The 22,970-nt window shown below is 41.1% G+C and overlaps 1 protein-coding gene across 1 annotated transcript in view; it reads left to right on the forward strand.

The window, feature by feature from the left end:
- The window catches only part of si:dkey-215k6.1 (transmembrane protein 132D), a 406,733-nt gene extending 384,239 nt beyond the window's left edge, over nt 1–22,494 (forward strand). Inside the window, exons 8-16 of the mRNA XM_050051540.1 lie at nt 5,122–5,185; nt 5,470–5,601; nt 6,423–6,500; nt 11,452–11,514; nt 11,603–11,731; nt 17,871–17,999; nt 18,175–18,468; nt 19,535–19,809; nt 20,077–22,494. Of these exons, the coding sequence (XP_049907497.1) occupies nt 5,122–5,185; nt 5,470–5,601; nt 6,423–6,500; nt 11,452–11,514; nt 11,603–11,731; nt 17,871–17,999; nt 18,175–18,468; nt 19,535–19,809; nt 20,077–20,704 (1,792 nt within the window). The 3' untranslated portion in view covers nt 20,705–22,494. The remainder of the gene's footprint in view (nt 1–5,121; nt 5,186–5,469; nt 5,602–6,422; nt 6,501–11,451; nt 11,515–11,602; nt 11,732–17,870; nt 18,000–18,174; nt 18,469–19,534; nt 19,810–20,076) is intronic.
- The last annotated feature ends 476 nt before the right edge of the window (nt 22,495–22,970 follow it).

Genomic DNA, 22,970 nt, shown 5'->3' on the forward strand with positions numbered 1-22,970 from the left:
CTTCAGTCCTCCACTTCCCGTTAAAGGGTCTCGAGCTCAGTCTCGGAGAAATTCCGTTTTTTGGTTCGTTTCTCACACCTGTCGCCGTGACTCTCAACGAGAGAACACTCGCATGCCGGCTTATTTATATGCAGATCGCATTCATGAAGTGATTTGCATGACCATTTATGGTTGAACTAGGGCGTGTAGAGGGCGGAATATGAGGCAGATCTCCAGGAGGTCTGTGATTTATAAAGAGAACATTGCGTGCAATTGTGCGTGCGCACGGTTTTATAAATCAGATTATTTTTTGGCGCACGCCATTTTCAGCTTTTGGGCGCACATCGACTTTTAGTATGAATCCTAAGCACTCTTTTATAAATGAGGCTCCTGATCTCGTTGCCAAGAAGTAAATTTTTTTTTTTATAGAAGTTCTTCGGATGTATAAAAGCAGGTTGTTTGCTACCTTAAATGATGTGTCCATTCCTCCATTACCCTGTAAGTTATTTATATTCCTTTAGTCCGTAAGTTTCCTCAGATCAAAAGAATCAAAAAGTTTTGTGTGAAAGGAAATTAAGGCCTGTCCCGAACATAAGCCTTTTTGAGCCCGGGCTATTAATTGACGTTTTACGGTACATATGTCCCCCAGATACCATACATGCAGACTATCTGTAGAAGTTATGATTTACTCATGTTCCTTAAATGTTTCATACGCAGGCTACTGCTACCTATAACCACTGATGATTATGTCCAGCGACGCCACATTGCAGCCTATTACAGTGTTACATAAGGCTGCTGTTTCAAAATCAAAGAGCACTCACATAAGAACATAGCACTAGGAGATTGCTAAATATTTTTATTTTTGAATTTATGAATGATTCTCTGTTGCGGCATGTTGGCACACACACCCTGTATGTCACCTAATATCACCCCCACTTGGGTCAAACATAAGCAGAGAGAATGCATTTATTTTTACCAGTGAGAAATTATCAGATTACGCATGTATATGGTTATGAGGCACTAATGTTTTCCTACTGAACAGAGCGTCAAAGGTTTACACCACCCCTCTCAGCCTGATTGAAAACACCTTTTGATCAGGCCGGATTGGGACAGTCTTTCCAATTGAGGTGGTAACATGAGGCATTAGAGTCCCTGTGGTGGAAATTCAGCCCATGAATCAAGGAAAAAATCAGTAGTTGTAAAGATTCAGATGCTGCATATCCAGGTAGATAATATATGGGTTGTTCAAACCTTATGAACAAAGATTATTTACTCACGAGACTCTGCACTTACTTGCATGTACAAAAAAATGAACATGTAACCTGTGACTTTCATGGTGCATTTAGATTTGTATTATTAAAATACAAATTATTATGGAGCCGTGGCAGAAGTATATTCTCTGCTTTCTATTTTTCTTTCTTCTATTGTGCTTATTTTTCTTTTCTTTCCCTTTGTGTATTCTACGACTCCTATTCCCCCTCTTTCTCACAGTCTACAATATAAAAATCAAATCTTTTGACTGACTGAAAACCAAAATGTTTTGAATTTCCACTGAGGATGGAACTATGATGCCAAGCATGCGACAAAACTACACTGGCTTCATTTTGGGTTCAGCTCCGCACGTGTACCAAAATGCTTTATACCATCTAAGAAACTCTGGCTCCAGTATAGAGAAGGGATGTGTAAGTAAGAAGTTGTTACATTTAGATACACAGCCTCCAACTGAGTTTGTTGAACTCAAATTCAGAGTCACAACGGGGAAACTTAAGGCTCAGATTTTAATATCAGCATACACTCACTAACTTGTCACAGACACACTCAGTTAAATATCAGCTAAAATATGCATGTGCACTTTCATTTTCGGGTTATAAAAACCCCATTCCTGTTGGTCTGTGTGTCCTTTCTCTCTGCGTGCATGCCTGCCTGCTTCCGTGCCTCCATGTTTGACTGTGCATTTGTGTGTGTGCGTGGGGATGTGGGCATGTAAGAGTGTGTGTTTGTGGCTATTTGTGCGTATGTGTTGCTTCTATTCCCCATCTTGCCGCCCTTCCATTTTGTTCTGCAGGACCTATTTTTCAATTTTGCCAATTTCTGCTCAGATAGCCTCTACCCCTGTGTGCGCACACAGACACAAACAGACATACACACACACACGCCCCTATCTCCCCTAACTACTATCACACAGAGTGAAACACAAGCACTATTAAGCACACACTCTCACACAGACACATGTGCAACTGGGACACTGGGAAATGGAAAGAGAATTCCTGTAATATTACCGGGGTTTCACACTCCGGGACAGTTATAGGACACAAAGGTAGCTGTGTGTGTGTGTTCTTGTGTGATTGTAAGATCCGGTGTGGGCCTGCCTGCTTGTGGTATTGTGTAGATATTACACAGAGGGAGGCGAAGAGGAAAGAATGTGTGTTTCTTTGTGTGTCTGTGTATGAGAGAGAAAGAGAGATCCTCCATTCGGGAGCAAGACAGAGAGGGTTTCTGTTTTAACACTGATAGTGTATTCAAAGTATTCTCAGGTTCATTTTATTTCTTTATTCCGCACTTATTATTCAGCCTCCACAGCTGGGGAATTACACCAAGTATATAATTTTCATATTATTGTGTCAATTATTTTTAAATTTTCACATATAATTAGAAAATAATGTAATTATATTATTGCTTGTTTTTTTACACAGTGTACTTTATCGGGAAAAGCACAATGGCAACAAATGGAAAAGATAGCAAAATGACACAGCAGAGATGACGTGGACAGATGATGTTGGATTCAGATTTTTACAGCAAATTGTACAGTCACTATGGTGTTTTTCTTTTTGTACTTGAATAAGATAAAGCCATCTTAAAAAATCATAAAGAGGTATGATATGCAGCTGGTTGAGAAGTACTGAAAGTGTCCATAGTTTAAAGAGCAAAAAGTCTGCCTAGGGTAGGTGGGAGTGGGGGTTGATGGGTTAAACAAACTCAGGACTTTCACCTTGGAGCCACTGGTCATGTCCTGTCTGACACCAAAAGTCAATCAAGTTGGTTTAATAACAGTGTAGTGTGCTTGTTTATGTAGCACACTATACTACCCAGCCAACATTTGTATGTGGGGCCTGTGTGGGTAGTAAGTGGAATGAAAAATTGGCGCAATATTGGATTGACCATGTGTTCCATACTGGCCCCATTCCATGTGTGGGCTTGCCCAAGTTGACCCCACATGGGTCATGATGGGGCTACCTGGGTACAAAGTGGTTATGGGTCCAAAATGGGCATCTTATCTGGGGCCCAAGTGGGTAAACCCACCAATGTAGGCAAATGTCATGGGGCCAATATAGAACCCGTGGACAAGTCCCATATAGGGCCCATTTTTCAGCCCATTTACTACCCACATGGGCCCTTCATACAAATGTTGGCAAGGCATAGTGATGTATGTTATGTGACGTTACATCACATTAGTGACAAACATACTGATTGTAAGCCAAATCATGATGTTTTTTTCTAAACCTAACCACCTACTGTTGCCTAAAGGAGTAAACCTTAAAACAAAGTTTTTTTACAGGCTTTTTATGTTTATTCTGAACAAGCAGAAACTGTAGATTTCCTGTGAATACTAAAGTTTATTTTGAAAAGTCACAATACATGTCACTAACAAAAATCAACAAGCCAACCCTGAGCGTCCAAAACTGATACTGAAGGGGCACCTAGTCCATTATACCATTATACTTTGATGTGTAGGACCACTGATCAAGTGTCAGTATTTGATGAGCTGGGAGCAAGAATGTGTTGTTGTGGTAGACATGCAGTTCAGAGGTTGTATAATAAACTCATGACAGTCACTTCCATAACAGCCTGAGCATATGAAGCTAGCAGTGCATGTAGCAGCTCTCACAGTGGTGACTGTGGGTGCGTAACTGGATGCAAAAAACACCTTCAATACTAAATTAGATATTGATAATATAACTCACATGTATCATGCAGATAGAACTGAATAAAACCACACGGTGAAGCTCATGATGCCGCTGTTCATATTGTCATCCCTCATACGAGAGCTGCGGGCAGGAGCTGTGGTAGTGTGGGCTGAATATTAGCTGGCGGGTCCTCCCCCACTGCGATATTTGCTTCATCATATTTTCAAAACAAAATATGACTTTCAATATCTAGAAAAATACATATATTAAATTAAAAAATTCAAGTCCTTTCAAAACATTTGTCTCAAGTCAAAGTCAAGTCTTTCATAAGTGTTAGTCCGCAAATTTGCAACTCACGTCGGACTCGAGTCAAGTCATGTGACTCAAGTCCCCCACTTCTGGTTTTCAGGGAAGCACACAGCTGATATCATCAGGACAAAGTAAAATATAAAATATTGTGTCATCTGCATAGCGATGACAATTTGTTTGACGATGATAGAGCTAAACAAACACAAACACAGATTAAATGAGATGGGGCAATGATTTATCTCTGTGGGACCTCATGCAGTATGTCAAATTTACAGGAGCTAAAAGCACTAAAGGAAGTTTTTTGTCAATGGACAATAGTGATCAAACATGTAACTCACTTCACAACCCTGTCAACCACCCAGTACAAAAAGCTTTTCCAGTGTCACTTGTAATCCTTAGGACATTAAGAGCCTTTATATAAGCTGTTTCAATGCAGCAGTAGGACCAGAAACCACTTACTGTCGCAAAGATTTCTGCTTTTTAAACCCAACATCTTTAAAGTGCATGATTCATTTTATTGTTGAATTAATATTGTGCATTTAAACTGAGGTTCCATTCACAAGTCAAATGTATTAATGCTTTCTCAGCTAAGAGAAGGAGCAATAGTTTAGATATACTGTTTACAAAAACTCACCTGCAGACAGTATTACCAAAGAATAAAGCACAAGGCCAGTTACATTTAAAAGAATTGTTCACCAAGGCATTCCAGTAAATGCACATTGTACAACTAAAGTGTTTAAAAGTGTTACAGCTGGATTAAAAAACTCAAGTGTCTTTTCTTTGACTGAGAGTGTAACCTGGAGCGGAGATTATACAGTAGATTACCTGAAGCTGAGTGTAGCGTATAAAAATGGCATTTAATTACCAGATAATCTCACCCTCTCCTCTCTTTCCTTCTCTCCGTCTCACTTATCTCTCTTCTTCCCAGACCTACCAGAGACAGTGAAGATGATGAGGATGATGAGAGGAAGGGCAAAGGCTGCACCCTGCAGGTATTATTTGATTGGTTTTCATAACACACGTTTAAAGAGAGTTCTTTAATCCTTTTCTTCAATGTCAATATCCCTGAAAAAACTAATAGCTGTCCCTCCTCATACTGAGAATGAAATGTGAGGTGATGTATGTGATGCTTTACCTCAGTTGGTTTAAGGTAGCATTCAGTATTATTGTGTACTGTTTCTCTATAGTTAAAACTCAAGATAACTAAGTGAAATGAAGAGCACCATTTTGGAGTTAAGCAATGTAGTCGAATTTGAACTCTTTTGACCTTTTTCAGTACCAGTATGCCCTGGTGCGGGTCCTCACCCATTTTGTCGCAGAACCCTCCGACCCAGGAGGAGAGATGGTCCACATGTTGGGCGCGGACTGGCAAGCTGATATCACTCATTTGGTCTTGGACCAGCTGAAGGTATACACAAATACTCACACATGCCAATTCTTTCTCGAAGGATAGTCAACATTTTGGAAAATGTCCTCACTCGCTTTGTAAGAGACGAGAAAATCAAGACCACTTTTGTGTATGTGCGTCAAAAGTCTAGTGTGTAGCATTTACTGTCATCCAGCCATGAGGTTCCAGAACTTAAACTTCTCCCATGTTCCAAGCATGTAGGAGAACTACAGTGGCTGACACAAAAACAAAAATGTCCCTATCTAGAGCCAGTTTTGGTTTGTCTTTTCTGGGCTACTGTAGAAACTCTGTGGAAGAGCACACGCTTTGTATGTAGATAAAAACAGCTCAGTCCAAGGTAATGACAAACAGGATTCTTATTTTCAGGTGATCATACACTAATGAAAACATAGCTATGAATATTCTGCCATTTCTGCCAATATATGTAAATCCTACACACTAAACCTTTAAGTATTAATGTAGACATAGTGTGACAAGCTTATCTTGGCATAAAGACTGGAAGCTCATTGTTTTCCTGTGTTTCCAGTGTCTATGCTAAGCTAATCTCCCAACTGTAGTTCTAACTGTAGCGCACACATGAAAAAGATTGGTATCAATCCCTTTATCTCACTTTTGGGAAAAAACTACATGTTTCACAAAATGCTGATCTTTTCCTTTCACTCTTTTCTTGTGAGAACTGATGTTTGACTCTGAAATAAAAGCTGTAACAGGTAAAGTTATGTCATACTAATCCGGGATGAATGCATAAAAGATTAAAGTTAGTCATGAACAAACTGATGAAACTTTTAGTAGTGTCTGACAGCTGTTTCTGTACTTCACAGGTAGAAGATCCTCGCATTGCCAGACTGATAGACGGGAGAATCTTGATCGGACGGGACCTGGGGATCACTACAATACAGGTATGTACCCTCTGTTCTTTTGCCATCACTAAACAAGTGCTTTCTTTCTCATTGTTTTTTAATTATTTTTGTTGATAAAATTATCCAGAACCATAAAACAACCCATTGTCCTACCTGACGCAGTATATATTACCTTCTTATCCCAGTCTGATAATGACAAATGAATGAATGCCTTTATTGTCATTGCATGTTCACATACAAAAAATGTGCTGATTCAATTAATTTGCAGACCTCGTCTCTGTAGGCTGTCTCATTGCCGTTTGAGATGAGCCCCACTGCTATTGTTTCGTCTGCGAATTTTCTGATTGTATTTGTCGGGTGTGAAGGTGTGTAGTCGTAGGTATAGCGGGAGTAGAGGGCCAGGCTAAGCACACAACCTTGTGGTGCTCCTGTGCTGAGGGTCAGACTTGTGGAGGTGTAAGGGCCAAGTCTCACGGTCTGTGGGCGGTTGCTGGGAAAGTCCTTGATCCATAGGCACAGTTAGTTAGTGAGACCAAGGTCCTGTAGTTTCCTGACCAGCCTGTTGGGGACAATAGTGTTAAAAGCAGACCTGTAATCCACAAACAGCATCCTAATATGTGTCCCCTTCTGCTCCAGGTGTGTTAAAGCAGTAGAGAGGGCTGTGTTTGTGGCGTCCTCAATGGATCTGTTTGCACTGTATGCATACTGGTGCTAGTCCAAGGCCAGATAGAGGGTGGATTTGATATGCACCAGGATTAGTCTTTCAAAGCACTATACAGTATAAAATGAAATAGCCCAAATCTTAGCATGTGGTTTCAAAGTTTGTCACTTTGATTCTGATTTTAGTGTAAAGTCTAGAACTAGACAAACTGTGGTGTACCATTTGTGCCTCATTTTTACTGCGTGGTACGGCATGGCTCTACTTAAATCTACTTGGATTTCCATCAGCAAAGGTTGTGGATAGTACCAGGTGTCTAATAGTTTTCTGGTCCCACCTCAGTCGAGGTTCCAAGCAAGCTGAGCAGAGAGGAGTCAGAGAGAATCATCACTAGCGCAACACGGGACATCCTGCACAAACCCTGCAACTGGTTGGTCTCAGTCCAAAAGTGGGTCGCAGGTCCACTCTGAAAGGACTGCAAGTGACTCGCGAACTCACAAACATGTGAAGTTCGTAAAAAACACACTTAATTTTTATGTATGGTGAATTTCCGGCCCAGAGCTTTTATTTTGAAGTGCAGTATCCTGCTGTAGAGTGAGTAAGAGAATGGACAGCTACATGACAGAGACAGCAAACTAGCTCAACGACATGGCCAATCACAAGTATGACACTGAATATTTTAAACTGTGTGCACCTTGAACTCATGACTAAGGAAGAATCTGGACCCTGTGGCTGGACCAGTTGGGAAGCTCTGCTATACACTACACCATACAGTTGACAACGCTCAGATGTTTCTGTCTGCTTGCAGATGAAGGATTTAGCAAGTGGTGTGTTTAAGATGATGTAACGGTAGTTTCACGCAGTATTGCTATGGCCATCAGTTGAGAATCTTGCCTACACTGAGGGTGTGTTATCTGCAGTGGAAAAAAAAAACAGAAAAGGACCTAGTGCCAAAAGTGAGTTAAGTCTAGCTAAACCATGCAGTGGAAATTAGGCATTATTGAGTTCAGAGCATCTTAGAATCAGTGTTTGAATTCCATTTTAAGGATTCAGAAAACACCCTCGACATCGACAATGTATTCATCACTCATTGGACAACAAGTCCAGAGAAAGACGGTTGAAAATGTGTGATTACGTGAAGCGCGGTGTGATTTGGCAACTCACACTGCAGCTATAAGCACTCCAACGATGTAAACATTATCCTCTCTTTCTTCCTCTCCTCTTCCTCTCTTGCAGTTATAAGTCTCGCCTGCTAGCTCGTTAGACAATTAGCCACAATTAACTGTCAGATTTGGCCCCAAAATCTCAGCGTGAGGTTCAGCAATTACACACAGACACACACTTACTCTGGCACACAGTGAACACACTTGCACACTTGCTGAATTCCAATAAGCCGGTCCATTGTGACTGAATGTGACAGTGGAGGACAGTCCTGTGGCTTACTGTCTTACTAGTATGCTGTTATATAGCAGCACTGAGGCAAAACCACCGAATATGTCACAATCACAGTCTGTACAGTTTTTGTTATATTCTAGTCTTTTATTTTGCATCTCCATCTTTCGTGTAACAATAAATAAAGTTTGTATTTCTGTGATTCAGGATTTCATTCCAAGTGCTTACATTTGCATGATTGCTCTGAAGAGTTTGTTGTGCGCGTGTTGAAGTGGTTTGGCACTGAGTTGGGAGCAGCAGTGGGGATTTTGGGGAACAGCTGACTGTATGCTTGCATCCATTTGACTGGGGACTGCTGCATGCATGCACGCATACACAGGGAACACACACACAGATGCACGCATCCAGACAGCTGTGCTCTGTTTGGGAGCCAAGAGAGAGAATTTACCCAGCATTCCCATTGAGATGCCACAGTCGACAGCCGTCATTTGATAGTTTGACATTTCAATTTTACCCCCCAGCTCCGTCTCCCCGAGTCTCGCCTCTTCCTCTCCTCCCTCTCTCTCACTCCTTCCTCCCCTCCGAAGTCTCTCTTTCTCGCCCTCTTATTCTCTGCCTGTCTTGAAGAGCAATCCCAGAGCTGTCAATCATTGCATTTTGTTAGCTCGCTGAGGGTGGGATTGAGTTTGACGCCCCGACACGTTCGCTGAGAGATTTTCTTTGTACACCAATCAGATCTGCCTGTCCTCCTGTCGCCGGGCGGAGTAGCACACTACAGCACGGGGCTCCTAATCTCTATCACTGTCTGTCTGCTGCTCCTTCTCTCCATCTGCACTCCAATCTCTTCTGCGCTCCTTCTTTCTGCCCCCCTCTCACTTTCTGTCCTCCTCTATTTGTCATTGTCTCTCCCTCTCTCTCTCTCTGACACCAACTCCATTTAATTCTCTCCACTTCGGTCGCTGTCTCTCACTTACGGCGACTCACTCTTCTCTTCTCATTCACTCTCTGTGTAGTTCTTTAGTTTTGGCCTTGTGCTTTGTTTATGCTAAGTTGTCTTAGTTAAATGCTGACACATTGGTGCACAGCTGGGAGGCAGACGGGGACACTGTGAGTGTGTGTGTCTGTGTGTGTGTGTGTACAAGTGTGTGTGTTTCCACTACTCAGCGTGGGTTACAATTTGTCATAGATGTGAAATAATAGCCGCAGTGTTTCCGAACCAGCATTTTCTTTACTTTACACAAGTATCAAGTATCGTCAGCTTTTACAGGTCTGTTTGTGTGTGTGTTTTGTGTGTGTGTGTGTTTGTTTCCTAATTTAACAGATACCACCAGTTTATGTGGCCCACAGCACTGTGGTGTTAACCAGCTCTCGCTGCTCCTCCGTCAGTGTTAAACACTTCACTGTCACCTTAAGGCAATAATCACTGAGACAACAACAAAAGCTCTTTGGTGCAACTCTCTCCTGTACTGTGTTTCAGAGTTTTTGCTAATGTGTACTCCCTCATTTCCTGTACTTGATGCAGCATGGTTAACATTATTTTGCCTTTCCTGTTATTTATTAAGCTGTCATTGCATCACCTGTCAAACAACAATAAGGTGCTTTACAATAAGGAGTAAGCAGTTCTTTACATGAAAATAGACACAATGGACATAAAGCTAACAAGGCAATTCAATATAAAAGGACATTTATAACAGTTTAAAACATGGATGAACTAATTCATAAAATCATAGAGTTGTAAAACTATAAATAATAAAATCAAGTAAGATTTTGAAAGAGTTGCAGCAGCGTGAAGCGTAAGTAGAAAGTAAGAACGTAAAAAGAAAGCGTTTCAGACCTGTATCAGGAAGTCAGAGCGAGTTAAAGGCTAAAGTGAACAGGTATGTTTTAAGCTTTCTTTTAAAAATATTTAGACAGCTAGCTTCCCTGATATCTACAGGTGTGTTCCATAGCTTTGGGGCGTAACTGACAAAGGCTGCATCTGTGATCTTCTTCCTGCTGTTGCTGGCAACCTCCAATAAACCAGCAGGTTGTCAGTAACGCAATGTAATTTTACTTGAACACTGGGGGTGCATCACAAGTCTCTTAAATCGCATCCACATGTCCCTTTCCTGCCCTTTCTCTTGCATCTTAGTCCCTCTCACCGGGGGATGCATGGAGAGACGCAAGGAAACCATGTGAGGAGAGAGGAAAATATAGCCGCAATAGGGTCCTGGGGTCCAAGCCAGCATAAGTTGAAAGCTGTGAAGAATCAAGACCTTTGACAGTCTACGTTAAAAAAAAAGCCAACAAGTTTTATAACGATCAGATTGACAATCATCCATTGACGTCCAAATCTCTGCCGGGCCACACTCCTCTTTTGCAGCACCTTCCCCCCCTTATGGGTCTGTTGCAAAAACATTTTGGGGACATGCTTCAGTAGCTTCATTAAAAATATCCTCTGAGTTAAATGAGTTAAATGGTGTTTGGACAAACTGTCATTGATTTATACCCTAATATTGTACAAGACCAATGCACTTGCTTTGAATCTGATCTGTCAGATCTGTTGCAGCATCCAATCAATAACTGATGTCCATTTGTCGGTCTGTAAAACACTTCTGTAAAGGCTCCTCAGAGATCTCCACTCACTCCTCTGTCCTCAGAGCAGAAATAAGAGCTTTGAGACGGCCATGAAGATGTTGCACCAGACCAACTTCTGGTCCAAGTGAGGATAAAGGAGCAAGGAAAAATCAAATAAGGCACTTGGGATTCACCCTGCGTGTTGGAGCAGGAAAAGTAAACCTGCAAATTCATGATGAAAACTTTTAGGGACTCACATTTGAATGAAATTGCTCTTGCGCATACGTGGACTCCTCTGCAACTCTAATAATGCAGATTAGTTTGAGGTAGTGAAAATTTAGATTAAATAAAATTGTAAATGCATTATGTGATCTTTCGTTGCAGGTTCTGTCTCCGCTGTCTGACTCTATCCTGGCAGAGAAGACTGTGACTGTGTTGGATGACAAGGTAAAATAACATCTTGAATTATTCTATCTTTTTTAGGATGTAGGTGCTTGTTATTGGTATGCATTGTGATATTTTCTTGTTCGTCTAGGTCACTATCACTGACCTGGGAGTCCAGCTGGTTGCATCTCTGACCCTCAGTATGACAGCGAGTCCTGCAAATAACCAGGCTATTCAGCTAACGACTACAGCTACAGACCTGCTACACACACCTAAACAGGTAGGAGATACTATGCACACACACACACACACACACACACACACACACACACACACACACACACAACGTCACAATATCTCGCAATATCTCCATCTTTGCTAGATATCATATCCTTCTTGGGTTTTATTTATCAGATTTTCAGATTCTAACTTGCACATGCAGACAGATGATAAACATACATATACACCCTGCTGCCTTTAGGTTTGTATCACACACACACACACACACACACACAAACTGATGAACTACATCTTAAGCTGTTGCGGTCTCCACAGTAATACCCCCAAGGTTGTAATCATAGAAGTTAAACAGTAATTCTGTGCTGCGAACATCAAATCGCTGCTATCTCACCCATAATCAGTTTCTAATTAGGAGTGTGTAACTTCCAGGCTGTAGCACTGCTCAGCTACAGTTACAACCACCTAAAGGTCCACAGTAAAACAAACACTCTATATTGTTAGCTAGAACCACAGAGAGGCAGTTCGTCTTTTGACAATGCTCAATTGAAATCACAATTGAAACTACATTAGTGATATATGTGTCCAAAAATTTTTAATTATGGATTAAAACTTTGATACTTTTGTTCATACTTATTCTCTTTTCTCCACTTTTGCTCCTTTATTGGTGCATAACTCCATAATATAATAATAACTTTATTCATAGAGCACTTTTTGAGCTGAAAGCACAAAGTACTTTCCAAGGTGAAGAAAATACCAAACACAAGTGATACTAATGAAACATTAGCATATACATATGCCTACACCAACATACACACTTAGACACATATATACCTGACTGCATACATACATAAACACATGGCTGCAAAAAGATACACTCAGACGAGATTTAAAGACGTGAACAGAGTCAGCTGATATGATGTTCAGTGGGAGGCTGTTCCAAAGCCAAGGAGCAAGAACTGAAAAGGCTCAATCACCCTTTGTCTTTAACCTGGACTCTGGAACAGTTAGAGGAGCCAGACTAGGAGACTTGAGGGGCCTGTTTGGACGGTACAGTTTGAGAAGTTCAGTTATATATAGTTATATGAGACCCTGTGTCCTCATATGAGGACATCACATTTTCACTTGACCTTATACTTCATTCCACTTAACTTAGACCTGTTGTCCTCATTCGTGGACACTTTTTTTGTGTCATCAAGTGGTAGTAAGAGCACAATACACTAATCCATGTAAAAACAAGATGGCAGCCATATCTGCCAAGTCAGTCTGCAGCTGATCCTGACACAAAAGTGGACAAGGTCCAAAACCTGATCACATTTAAAGGTTAGTTATGATTAGTAATGTTTGCAGATTGATATGGCAACAAATTTGACCAATTTTAACAATGGTAACAAGTTAATTTCTTAAGTAGTACTCGTTTAAAGACATTGGGACTTTATTATTATCTCATTTGAGGTCATTGGGACTTAATTATATTTGATAATGTTGAGATTTTTATACTCATTGGGTCCTACTGATCCCAAATAGCTAGGAAAAATGAAAAATGCATACCAAACAAAACATTCAGGTGTCAGGAGGATAAACTCTGGTGTCAGATCATTGAGAGCCTTCTATGTGATTAAAATAACTTTAAAATGGATTCTAAAAGAGACTGAAAGCCAATGCAGGAGAGCCAAAATAGGTGTGATATGTGAGGATCATTTATTTTGGTCAAAAGTCTAGCTGCTGAGTTTTGAAAGATTTGGAGCTGATGTATAGCTTGGTTGTTTAGGCAGGGGAAAGAGACATTACAGTAAACAAGATGGGAGGATTTAAGAGCATGTATGACTTTCTCTGTGTTATTAAAGGACAGAAGTGGCCTTCATTTGGAGATATTCCTCAGCTGGTAAAAACAAGACTAGACTATGTTCTTTACATGTTGCTCCAGGGTCAAATTACCGTCCAGGATAACACCCAGATTTTTTTAAACCTGACTTTATGCTCAGAGTGAGAGTGCTGACGAGTGGCTGAATTTGTTTTGGGACATTAAGCTTTTTATGTCATATCTATAGAAAAACAAACACACACACCTAAAACACACATGCTCATCTACACCCATGTGCGTATTGTATTGCAAGGCTACCAGGTTTACAAGCTATTCTTGATGCTCTAATCACATTGCCAAGGGTTATTTTATCACACTATCAGAAGCTATTATCCCTCACACCCTCTTCCCTCTCACCACTTCTCTCCCTCCTTTTTTCCCTATCAAACAATACTCCACATTATAATTTATATCCAAGGGCTAATTGGATGAGAAACAGCTCATTACAGAGAAAATACACATCTGATATTGCATTTTATTCAAACATTCATTTCTTTTTTTGTATTCTGTCCTTTTTTATCATTTACCATGACCTGTAGTAAAATGATGTGACTATTGAGAAGGAGGAGAAAATAAAAATAAGTAAAAAAAAACAGATGGTCGGAAGGAAAGTGGGGAGAAAATAAGGGGCTCGAGGAGGCAAGGAAAAGTACAATTTAATGTGAAAATGGAGGGAGGGAAAGAGATAAGGTGTTGTTCTTCACGTTGGAGCTTAATTACTTTTGTAGGGAGGTTTTTGCTGTGTTATACCTACACAGTCTTTTCTGTGTTCTGAATAAAGAAAGCAAAGGGTTTTATCAAGGGAAATTAGTGAGGCAGGATCACTTAAAGACGAGCTGAGAAAAAATACATTCTCTGCTGAACTCTGTTTTTATTTACAGAATAGCTGCGTCTGGAAAAGACTGTTGACAAAAAAAACACTTTTCTTCGAAGTATTTGTCCTCATTGTAATAGAAGAGATGGAGACTGGAGATAGATACAACACAGTCCAAAAAGACTGTGTCCTTGCACAAAAAGAAGTGGCTAAGTTTCTATTACCATTGTTTGCATGTTGAATTGTTTGTGTGGGTGAATTGTTGGGAGTGTAGATGTCTTTCTTTGTGTCTTGCTCCGAGAGTAACAACATGCTATTCATTGCCATTGTGTTGGAGACACAAAAAGTTGAATCATGAAAAAAAAACATATATTGTCAAGTAGGGATAGGCAATACCCAAAAACTTGGTTTCAATCCTGGGTAATGCAGGGCCAGAATCCCCAATAGTGATTCCCATACGTTTCATTAAAAGCTACCTTTAATGTGGGATAGAGCAGCATGTCATGATTAATGAGGTGAATAATCCATCCATCCATCCATCCATCCACATCCACTTATCTGGGGCTGGGTCGCGGGGGTAGCCAATCAAAGCACCGCAGACGTCCCTCTCCCCAGCGACACTTTCCAGCTCCTCCTGGGGGACCCTAAGGTGTTCCCAGACCAGACGAGATATGTAATCCCTCCAGCGTGTTCTGGGTTTACCCCGGGGCCTCCTACCAGTGGGACGTGAATAGTTTGAAAATGTAACATTAACCAATGCTGAAGATCCTAACTATGATATACCTTGATATTTTTTGCCTGAGCCTCTCTGAACAGACTCTACCAGTGAGCTATTTCTATTTCTTGTCAAGGGTCTGCATGCTGAGGCATTTCCTTCTACCTCCCTCCCTTTCTGTGACAGCTCCACGTTCTCTTTGTCATATCTTTTTTTTTTTCCCTCTTTTGTTCAGTCATCATGCCGTTACGTGTTGGGTTAACCTATTCAAGGTGTGCACTGCAGTGCATCAAGCATGCGCACTGCGTTTGTTGTTTGAGTGCACACACCACAACAGCAGAGTACATGCATTACATGTGTTCATGACAATGGAACGCAGTTTACACAGGCAGTTTTACTCTTGACATACAGAAGGTTCAACATAAAAGAGAGAAACTGATTCCTATTTTAGTATCAGTCCTTTTGACGTTAGAATCTATCTTAAAAACCAAATGTAGTATCTGTAGTATCGATATTTTGGTATCAATCTGCCCCTGTTGTCCAACACCAATGAATATTTTTTGTAAGAGCCACTTAAGCACATATTTATATTTGGTAAAAATGTTTATGTTTATATGACATGTTATATAAGTTCTGATGATAAGTTTCTCTGCAGTTTGATTAGCGTATCAAAGGTGGACTATGCTAAGGTTCTGATGTCTGCCATTATTCCTATATAAAGTGTTAGAATACAGACAGGTTGTGATCAACAGCTTACAGTGGTGTAATGCAGTTTTTCGTGTACACGGCCAAAAAAGGTCTGGACAGCGTTATGAAGAAATTGCAGATAATTATGCGTAGGCTGGAATCGCAGCCCAGTCTGCAGAAGAAAATGTTGGCATTGTATGTTTCTGCAGACCAGAGATACATTACATCATATCAACATTTCTAAAGTGATGTGGTTGTGGTTAGGTGTATATGAGTCTAGGGGAAGCTTTGTCTTTGTCTTTGGAAGGTGGGCGGGACGGAGGATGGCGTGACATCCAGAAACGACAGCTGCCAAGTTGCAGACTACTGTTTGAGACCAATAAACAACAGCACCTGTTGTTTTTTTTAGCAAGACATTGATGCATTTCCAGCAGCAACTGTGGCACCAGGACTGGGTATTTTAAGCCAGAACATGATCCTTTCCTAAACATAACCAAGTGGGTTTTGGTGCCGAAACCTAACCACATGTTGACCAAAGTGTAGAAATGTAAAGAAACATAGAGTTTCAACGTAGTTGCTACATAGTAATGTACAAATGTTACCTATCTGTAGTTTGCAGAAATGTACAGTGCCAACAATTTCTCTGGCAGTTGGGTTGAGCACAGCCTGGTCTGATGTAGGTGTTTGACCTTGTGATACTGTGTGATCAGAGCAGACTATAATTTATTGTCTGTACCAGACCAGGCATGATATGAATCAGATGAGAATCACTTGCCTTGATGTTTAAACAAACCCTCATTCCATTTTCCCACCGCCCGTGAATACACTGGGTCCTCAAGAAAAAATTGAACTTCAGTCAGGAACACTTTAGTCAAAGAAAACTTAATTTCCATTGCAGTATTATATTTGGTGGTATGGCTCTGTTCTGGGGCCTCTCTGCCTGTCCTTGGGCCTACGCAGAAAGCCTCTTCCACGCCCCTACCTGGAAAGCCTAAGGCGAAGAGAGCACACTTTCCTGCCCTTCCATGCGCCTAAATGGAAAGCCTTAGGCAGGGAGAGCAGCAGCAAAGACCCCCCAGGAACAGACCAGAGCAGCATTATTGACAAACAGAAATGGCATTGATAAGTCAGACACGGCATGAAAAGGAGGAGCTGTGGTGGAGGCTGTTTGCAAAGTGGCTTGCAGAGGAAGCAGCAACAGTAGGCAGGCCAGAGCAGTTTAAATAGGGCACCTTGAATAAGATTTGCCGATTGGTTTTATACAAAAGGAATCATGTGATCTATCAGCTGACTCCCTTCCATCAATCAGCTGCTCCATCAGTTGAATGGCTGTTTGAGATCAGCTGATGTAGCTGGGATGTGAGCTGAGCCTGATTGTGTTCTGCCTGAACTAACAGTTTAATTCTGCTGAACATGAGTTAATACTGGGATTACTTACAGACTACATGGCCTAGGACTTGGAGCATGGTAGAACAGCAACTACGTCTTTACCTGATAAACTCTTAGTAAAGCAGGTTTCAGATAAGACTTAGAGGCCTTCTAGTGCAGCAAGCTGAAGCTCTTGAAAACTATCAAGGACGGATTTGGTCTTTCATCTAAATAATGTGATTATTTCTTTGGCTATCCAGGTCCTTCTCTATGTAGTGCCGCCAAAGTAAATCTGAAATACCATTATTTTAGCCACTTAGGGCACTGGAACATGCTGTAAACACTGCCACCTTATATAGTTGTGAGGACAAAAGTGTTGGATGAAGAATGGAAGTCAAATTTTTACTCTCGTTTTAGCTCTGTTTTGGTTTCCACCAACTACTGAGAGAAATGTTTGGTTCTTTAGCTACTAAATGTTTCACCAGCTGATTGCTAACTTTGCATCTTTATGTTTTGATGCAGGTACCACTCGTATCCCCATTAGTAAAATTGTCCATCTCTAAACTTTAGCAAATGTTCTACCCAAGTTAGAGCCACTCAAAGATATGAATATGACTTTTCATCATAGCGCCTCATGGCTTGACAAAGGAACACTGACAGTTCTGTGCTAAAGTCCAAAACACTGTTAACACACTTTGTATCTTATGAGAATTTCTTTTGTCATATTCTTTCAGGAAGCAGCAATCAGTGCCTGGATCCAGTACAGTGATGGTTCAGTGACACCACTTGATGTCTATGACCCCAAGGACTTCCTTCTCTCGGCTGTGTCATTGGATGAGAGTGTCATCTCCATAACCAATCAGGTATAAGCCACTAGGAGTTTTATTTGTCAAGCCAGTGATTTAAACCAAAAAATGTGGAAGTTTTACTAAGAAATATTTTCAGGAAAAACTTTTCAGATTTTGCAAAAGTGACAGACAGCATGGTGTCCACAGTACAGTGTTTGCTTACCCTTACATTGTTGCTATGTTCTATTAGGAGCAACACTGGCCTATTGTAGTGGCAGAGGGTGATGGACAGGGATCACTGGTCCGTGTAGAGATGGTCATCTCTGAGACCTGCCAGAAATCCAAAAGGAAGAGCGTGCTGGCGTCTGGAGTTGGAAATGTGATAGTGAAGTTTGGAGCAAAGAGTGATGAAAGAGGTGTGATGGGAAGAGGTGGACAGGACGACGGGATGGACAACAGCACCAGTGAGCACCAAACAAAGGATGGAGGAGATTGGAAGTCCAACAGTGCAGCAGTGGATCGAGAAGAAGGAGCCATGAGAAAGGTCGGAAGAACAATGATAGATACAGCTTTCTTCCAATTTATTTTCAGTGCAATCTGTAAAATGAGTAATTTGCTGCTTTTTGTCATGTAAAATTTAAATTTCAGATTTAAAGGTTCTGAATGTAACTTTGAGACAGTCCTTGTTATTAATGACACCGGTGGCTGTTAAGTGAATTGCAGTCCGTAGCTTGTTGCTCGCGCTCACACTCCATAGGCACGAGTAGGCACCTGGGCATTGGCCAAAGCAGTGAAGTAACAAACACAAAACTACCATGCCGTCCCTCTGCCTTACTTCCTGTCACTAGAAAGGAAGGGAGAGCAGACATAAGCTCTGGAGACAGACCTTCTTTCAAGGCTGTGGCATTCTCAAATTCAGCCAGTTGCAAACCCCAGCACCTGGGCCACAGCGAGCTGGTGGCCAACGGAAGCATTGGGTCTGACCTGTGTAATGGCAGCAACAGAAAGTTTGCTGATTCGACAGGGAGTCTAGGCAGTTTAGAATCAGATTGCCAGTGATGCATCTTGCACTGGCTGAATTTGAGTTGTTATCGTGTTAACTGAAGGTCTGTTTCTGGGCCACCACTGCAAAATTTATGTAAGGGAACACAGCATGAGTGGAGTCAGTGTTGTGGTGAGTGCTGGTTGATGGTTGACAGTAAAGGATTCAATTTCTAAGCTAATGCTAGCTAGTGCTACACACTGTTAGCACTGTAGAGTAGCTGAAAAGAGGTGAGGCACTAAGGAGTGCGCATAATGTCCCGTTTTGAATTTTCCGGAAAAAAAAATAGTCGCAAATTCTTTATAGGCAACCAAGAAAGTTAGGGAAAGTCTCCATTTTTATGTTATGTTACAACCTGCTCACCCACTGACATTAAACCTGATTCAAAGTTACAGTATATATAAGTCCTTTCACTAGTAACAGTACGGTTGGAAATATTTAGCTTTTTTTTTAATCTACTATCTTTTAATATGAATGACAGTATTTTTGGTCAGTGCACATTATAACTACCCACTTTAAATTAAGAGTGGAGTTAATATATTTTCAATTATTTATGTATTGTTTTCAGGTTAGCACAACGACCAAGAGCACAGTAACCCATCGTGCTTCAGGTGGCAAAGCTGCCAGTGGAGGCAGCAGCAGCAGCCGGGGCGGAGGCCCCAGCCAAGCAGGGGACTACAGTAGCTACCCAGCACAAGTGGAGGTTCCAGGCACTGGAGACAGTGAGCTGACTCAGACCACAAGAGGACTATCGGATCTGGAGATTGGAATGTATGCCCTTTTGGGTGTATTCTGTCTGGCAATACTGGTCTTCCTCATCAACTGTGTCAGCTTTGCTTTCAGGTAAAAATTGTGATAATTGAGTACTCAGTTGTTTTGATTATTGGAAGGAAACTCGACAATAAAATTGTGGGTTGGTCAAAATCTCTGTGCCAACCACCATGTAAACCTGAAAGGCCTGAAGACCAAACACCTGTCACTGATGGGGAAATAGGTTCATCTATGAAATTTAGGCTTATCGTCAATATAACAAAAATCAGCACAGCCCGAAATTGCACTGCTTCAAAATTGTACTTCTGTTGTAGACTAATTATCATTCTTCATCTGCAGATACCGTCACAAGCAGGTCCCTGTGCTGGAAGCAGGAGGCAACATGAACCATGCCCATGACTGGGTGTGGCTTGGCAATGAGGCAGACCTTTTAGCTGACCATACTGACCAATGCCAGGGCGGGCTGCCTGACGAGTGCACCACCATCATCGACCGAAATGAAGGGGGATACGAGGAGAACAAGTACCTGCTGAACGGGGCCGGTAACACCTTGGTGATGGGCGTGGGCACGGGCATGGGCACGATTAGTGGGAGTGGTGGCACAAGTGGACATCGGGGCGTCACCCACGGACAAACCTTGCCCAGATCTGTTCCAGAACCGCATCAGTGCCTTTCAGCAATCACTACTGGTGGTAAAAACGCCACTGGCCAAGCGGAACATCTGAATAATTCCCCCCGAGCCACGGCTGCAGCTGCAGTTGCAGCTGCCAAACGCAAGCGTGTTCAGTTCACGTCTTTCGCCACCGTCCTGCCCAATGATAATTCAGGCGGGGGTGGCCAATACGCCAACTCTTCAGTCGTGGTGACCAATGGGAGCGAGGATGACATCAAGTGGGTGTGCCAGGATATGGACCTGGGTCAATCTGAAATCAGAACCTACATGGAGAGGCTACAAGACAATCTGTGACTGATAGGAAAGAGACTGAGAAATGGAGGGGCAGAGGACGAGCGCAGGAGGGGGAGGATGAACAATGAGTACAATTCACCTGTAATGCCTTTGCAATGGATGAAGGGAGGGAGAACAGGAGGAATATGAAAACAGTGAAGAGAACACAAAGTGTGGCCAAGAGCTGAGAAGATTATTGAACAGACAGTTTAGGGGATGTTAGATTCAGCTCCCCTTAGGCTATGAAAAGCATACTGTCATCACTAGCTCACACTGAAATCAATGGTAGCAAACAATAAATAACATTATGAGTTTCTTTTATATTATTTATTGTGAAAATATTAGTGTACAAGTCAATAATAAAGTCACTATTGGTTATGAATGTTTATTTTCAGAATACCAGTGAACCATTGTGCTATACAGTAAATTCAGGGTATGTTATTGGACAAACATTATCAAGCCACTATACATTTAAACGAGGATGGCAAGAACATCAATTCTGAGGTATTTTTTACTCACAAGGTGTTTTGCCAGCATTGGCTGTAGCTGTTGATTGATTATTGATAGATCTAGTTTTAATATTTACCTGCCAAGTCTGCTGAGTGGTTATTTAATGATTCTGATTACCGAAGAAAAGGTACGCATCAAAGATACAATCTGTTTGTTTTTGTTCTATCATGTGACGGATTTGCTTTCGGCATTGCTCATAAGTGAAATGTAACATGTAAAAAATATATATATTCCAAGTACTCAACTATAAATTCAGGCACCAGTGGGAGCTGCCATTCAGCACTGAATACGGGCGATCTTGCTCTTTCCTCAAACAACAGAATGTGTCAGGAGTTGGAAAAATGACATACAAAAGACTGTTTCTCCCTTGGATCCAAGACAGAGGCATTTAAACTTGCACAATTCCAAACAGGAAAGGGACATTAGCCATATTTGAGGCTTACTTCCTGTTTCGTGAAAACCTTCAAGCCAATGATGGCTTTCTCCCTGTAACCAATCCCATCATCCCCTGGCCCCTCTCCTTGTCTGTGATTGGACAGCAGTAGAGACTTTCTGAACTTAAAGTACACAGTGAAATACTGTGAAATACTGTCTGTACACTAAAAGGGGACTGACTAAGGTGTCTCGTATAAAAAGGAGGCTGCTTGGGCTTTGCAAAGCCCGACCGAACACTTAATAATGAGGATTATTTAAAACAGAAACCACGCAGGCAACAAGACAGAGCAGAGTACCTGCGGTGTTAAACATGGAGCTAACAGGATATACTGAATGACATTACAATACAAATGAAAATGAAGCGACACTCTTGAATATCTCACGAATATGGGTTCATGAAACATGTTTGTTTTGCTGAACATAATTATGTATATTTTTCTCCCCTTTTGTTTGTCCTTTTTGATAAATAGAATGTTTTTATTATGTTTTTTCCTTGTTACACTTTTCCCCTGATTTGGGAAGATATTAATTGTAGCTTTTTATTTCAAAGATTTATTAAGATTTTAAGGAATATATGATTCTTTTTTCTCCTAGAGATTTATTTATTTAAATTAACATTTGAGAGGGTGAGGACGGAAAGAAAGGCCAAGGGCAAAGATAGAAAAGAGAGGACCTGCTGGTGAATGATAGCACATATGAGAACAAGCGAAAGGAAGGAGACAGGACAGGCAGAGGTTGCCTCACCTTCGTTAAGCTCAGGTGACGAGTCATGAAGAACTGACAATAAAAAAAGGAGAACTGTAAGATTGTTAAGATTGCAATATTTATTTATAAATGTGTTACTGTTTCAGAGTACACTGTATGTTGTAGATAAATAAACATGCTTCAAAGTGCTTGTGAATAAGATTGCAGGTCACTAGCCAACAACATGGTGATATTTTGTACATTTTACAGTGCAAATATGGTACACAACTACTATCTACCACCACAATGTGAAAGTGATCTTATTGGTTCTTTTTCTAAAGATGTTCCTGTCTTTGTTTAAAGTATTGAATGAGTTCTTGTCTTTGTACAGGGTAGGAATCAGTTTACCTCCAGAATGAGATGTAAAAACTGGAGGTAATCCATCATGAATCACTCAAAAAATTTCTTGAGGATGGTGAGTCCAAGAGATCCATGTCAGAGGGAGAAGCAAACCAAATGTTAGGATGTTTGGCTAGTCCAAAAGAAAACATCTACTGGATTACTACGGATTTAAACAACTCAATTTTCAATCATTTGTTTGGCAAGATACATACTAAAAATGCACATGAAATCACAATGGCCGAATCATCAGGTCTGA

Source organism: Epinephelus moara, chromosome 8 (assembly GCF_006386435.1).
Source record: "Epinephelus moara isolate mb chromosome 8, YSFRI_EMoa_1.0, whole genome shotgun sequence".
Lineage (NCBI taxonomy): Eukaryota > Metazoa > Chordata > Actinopteri > Perciformes > Serranidae > Epinephelus > Epinephelus moara.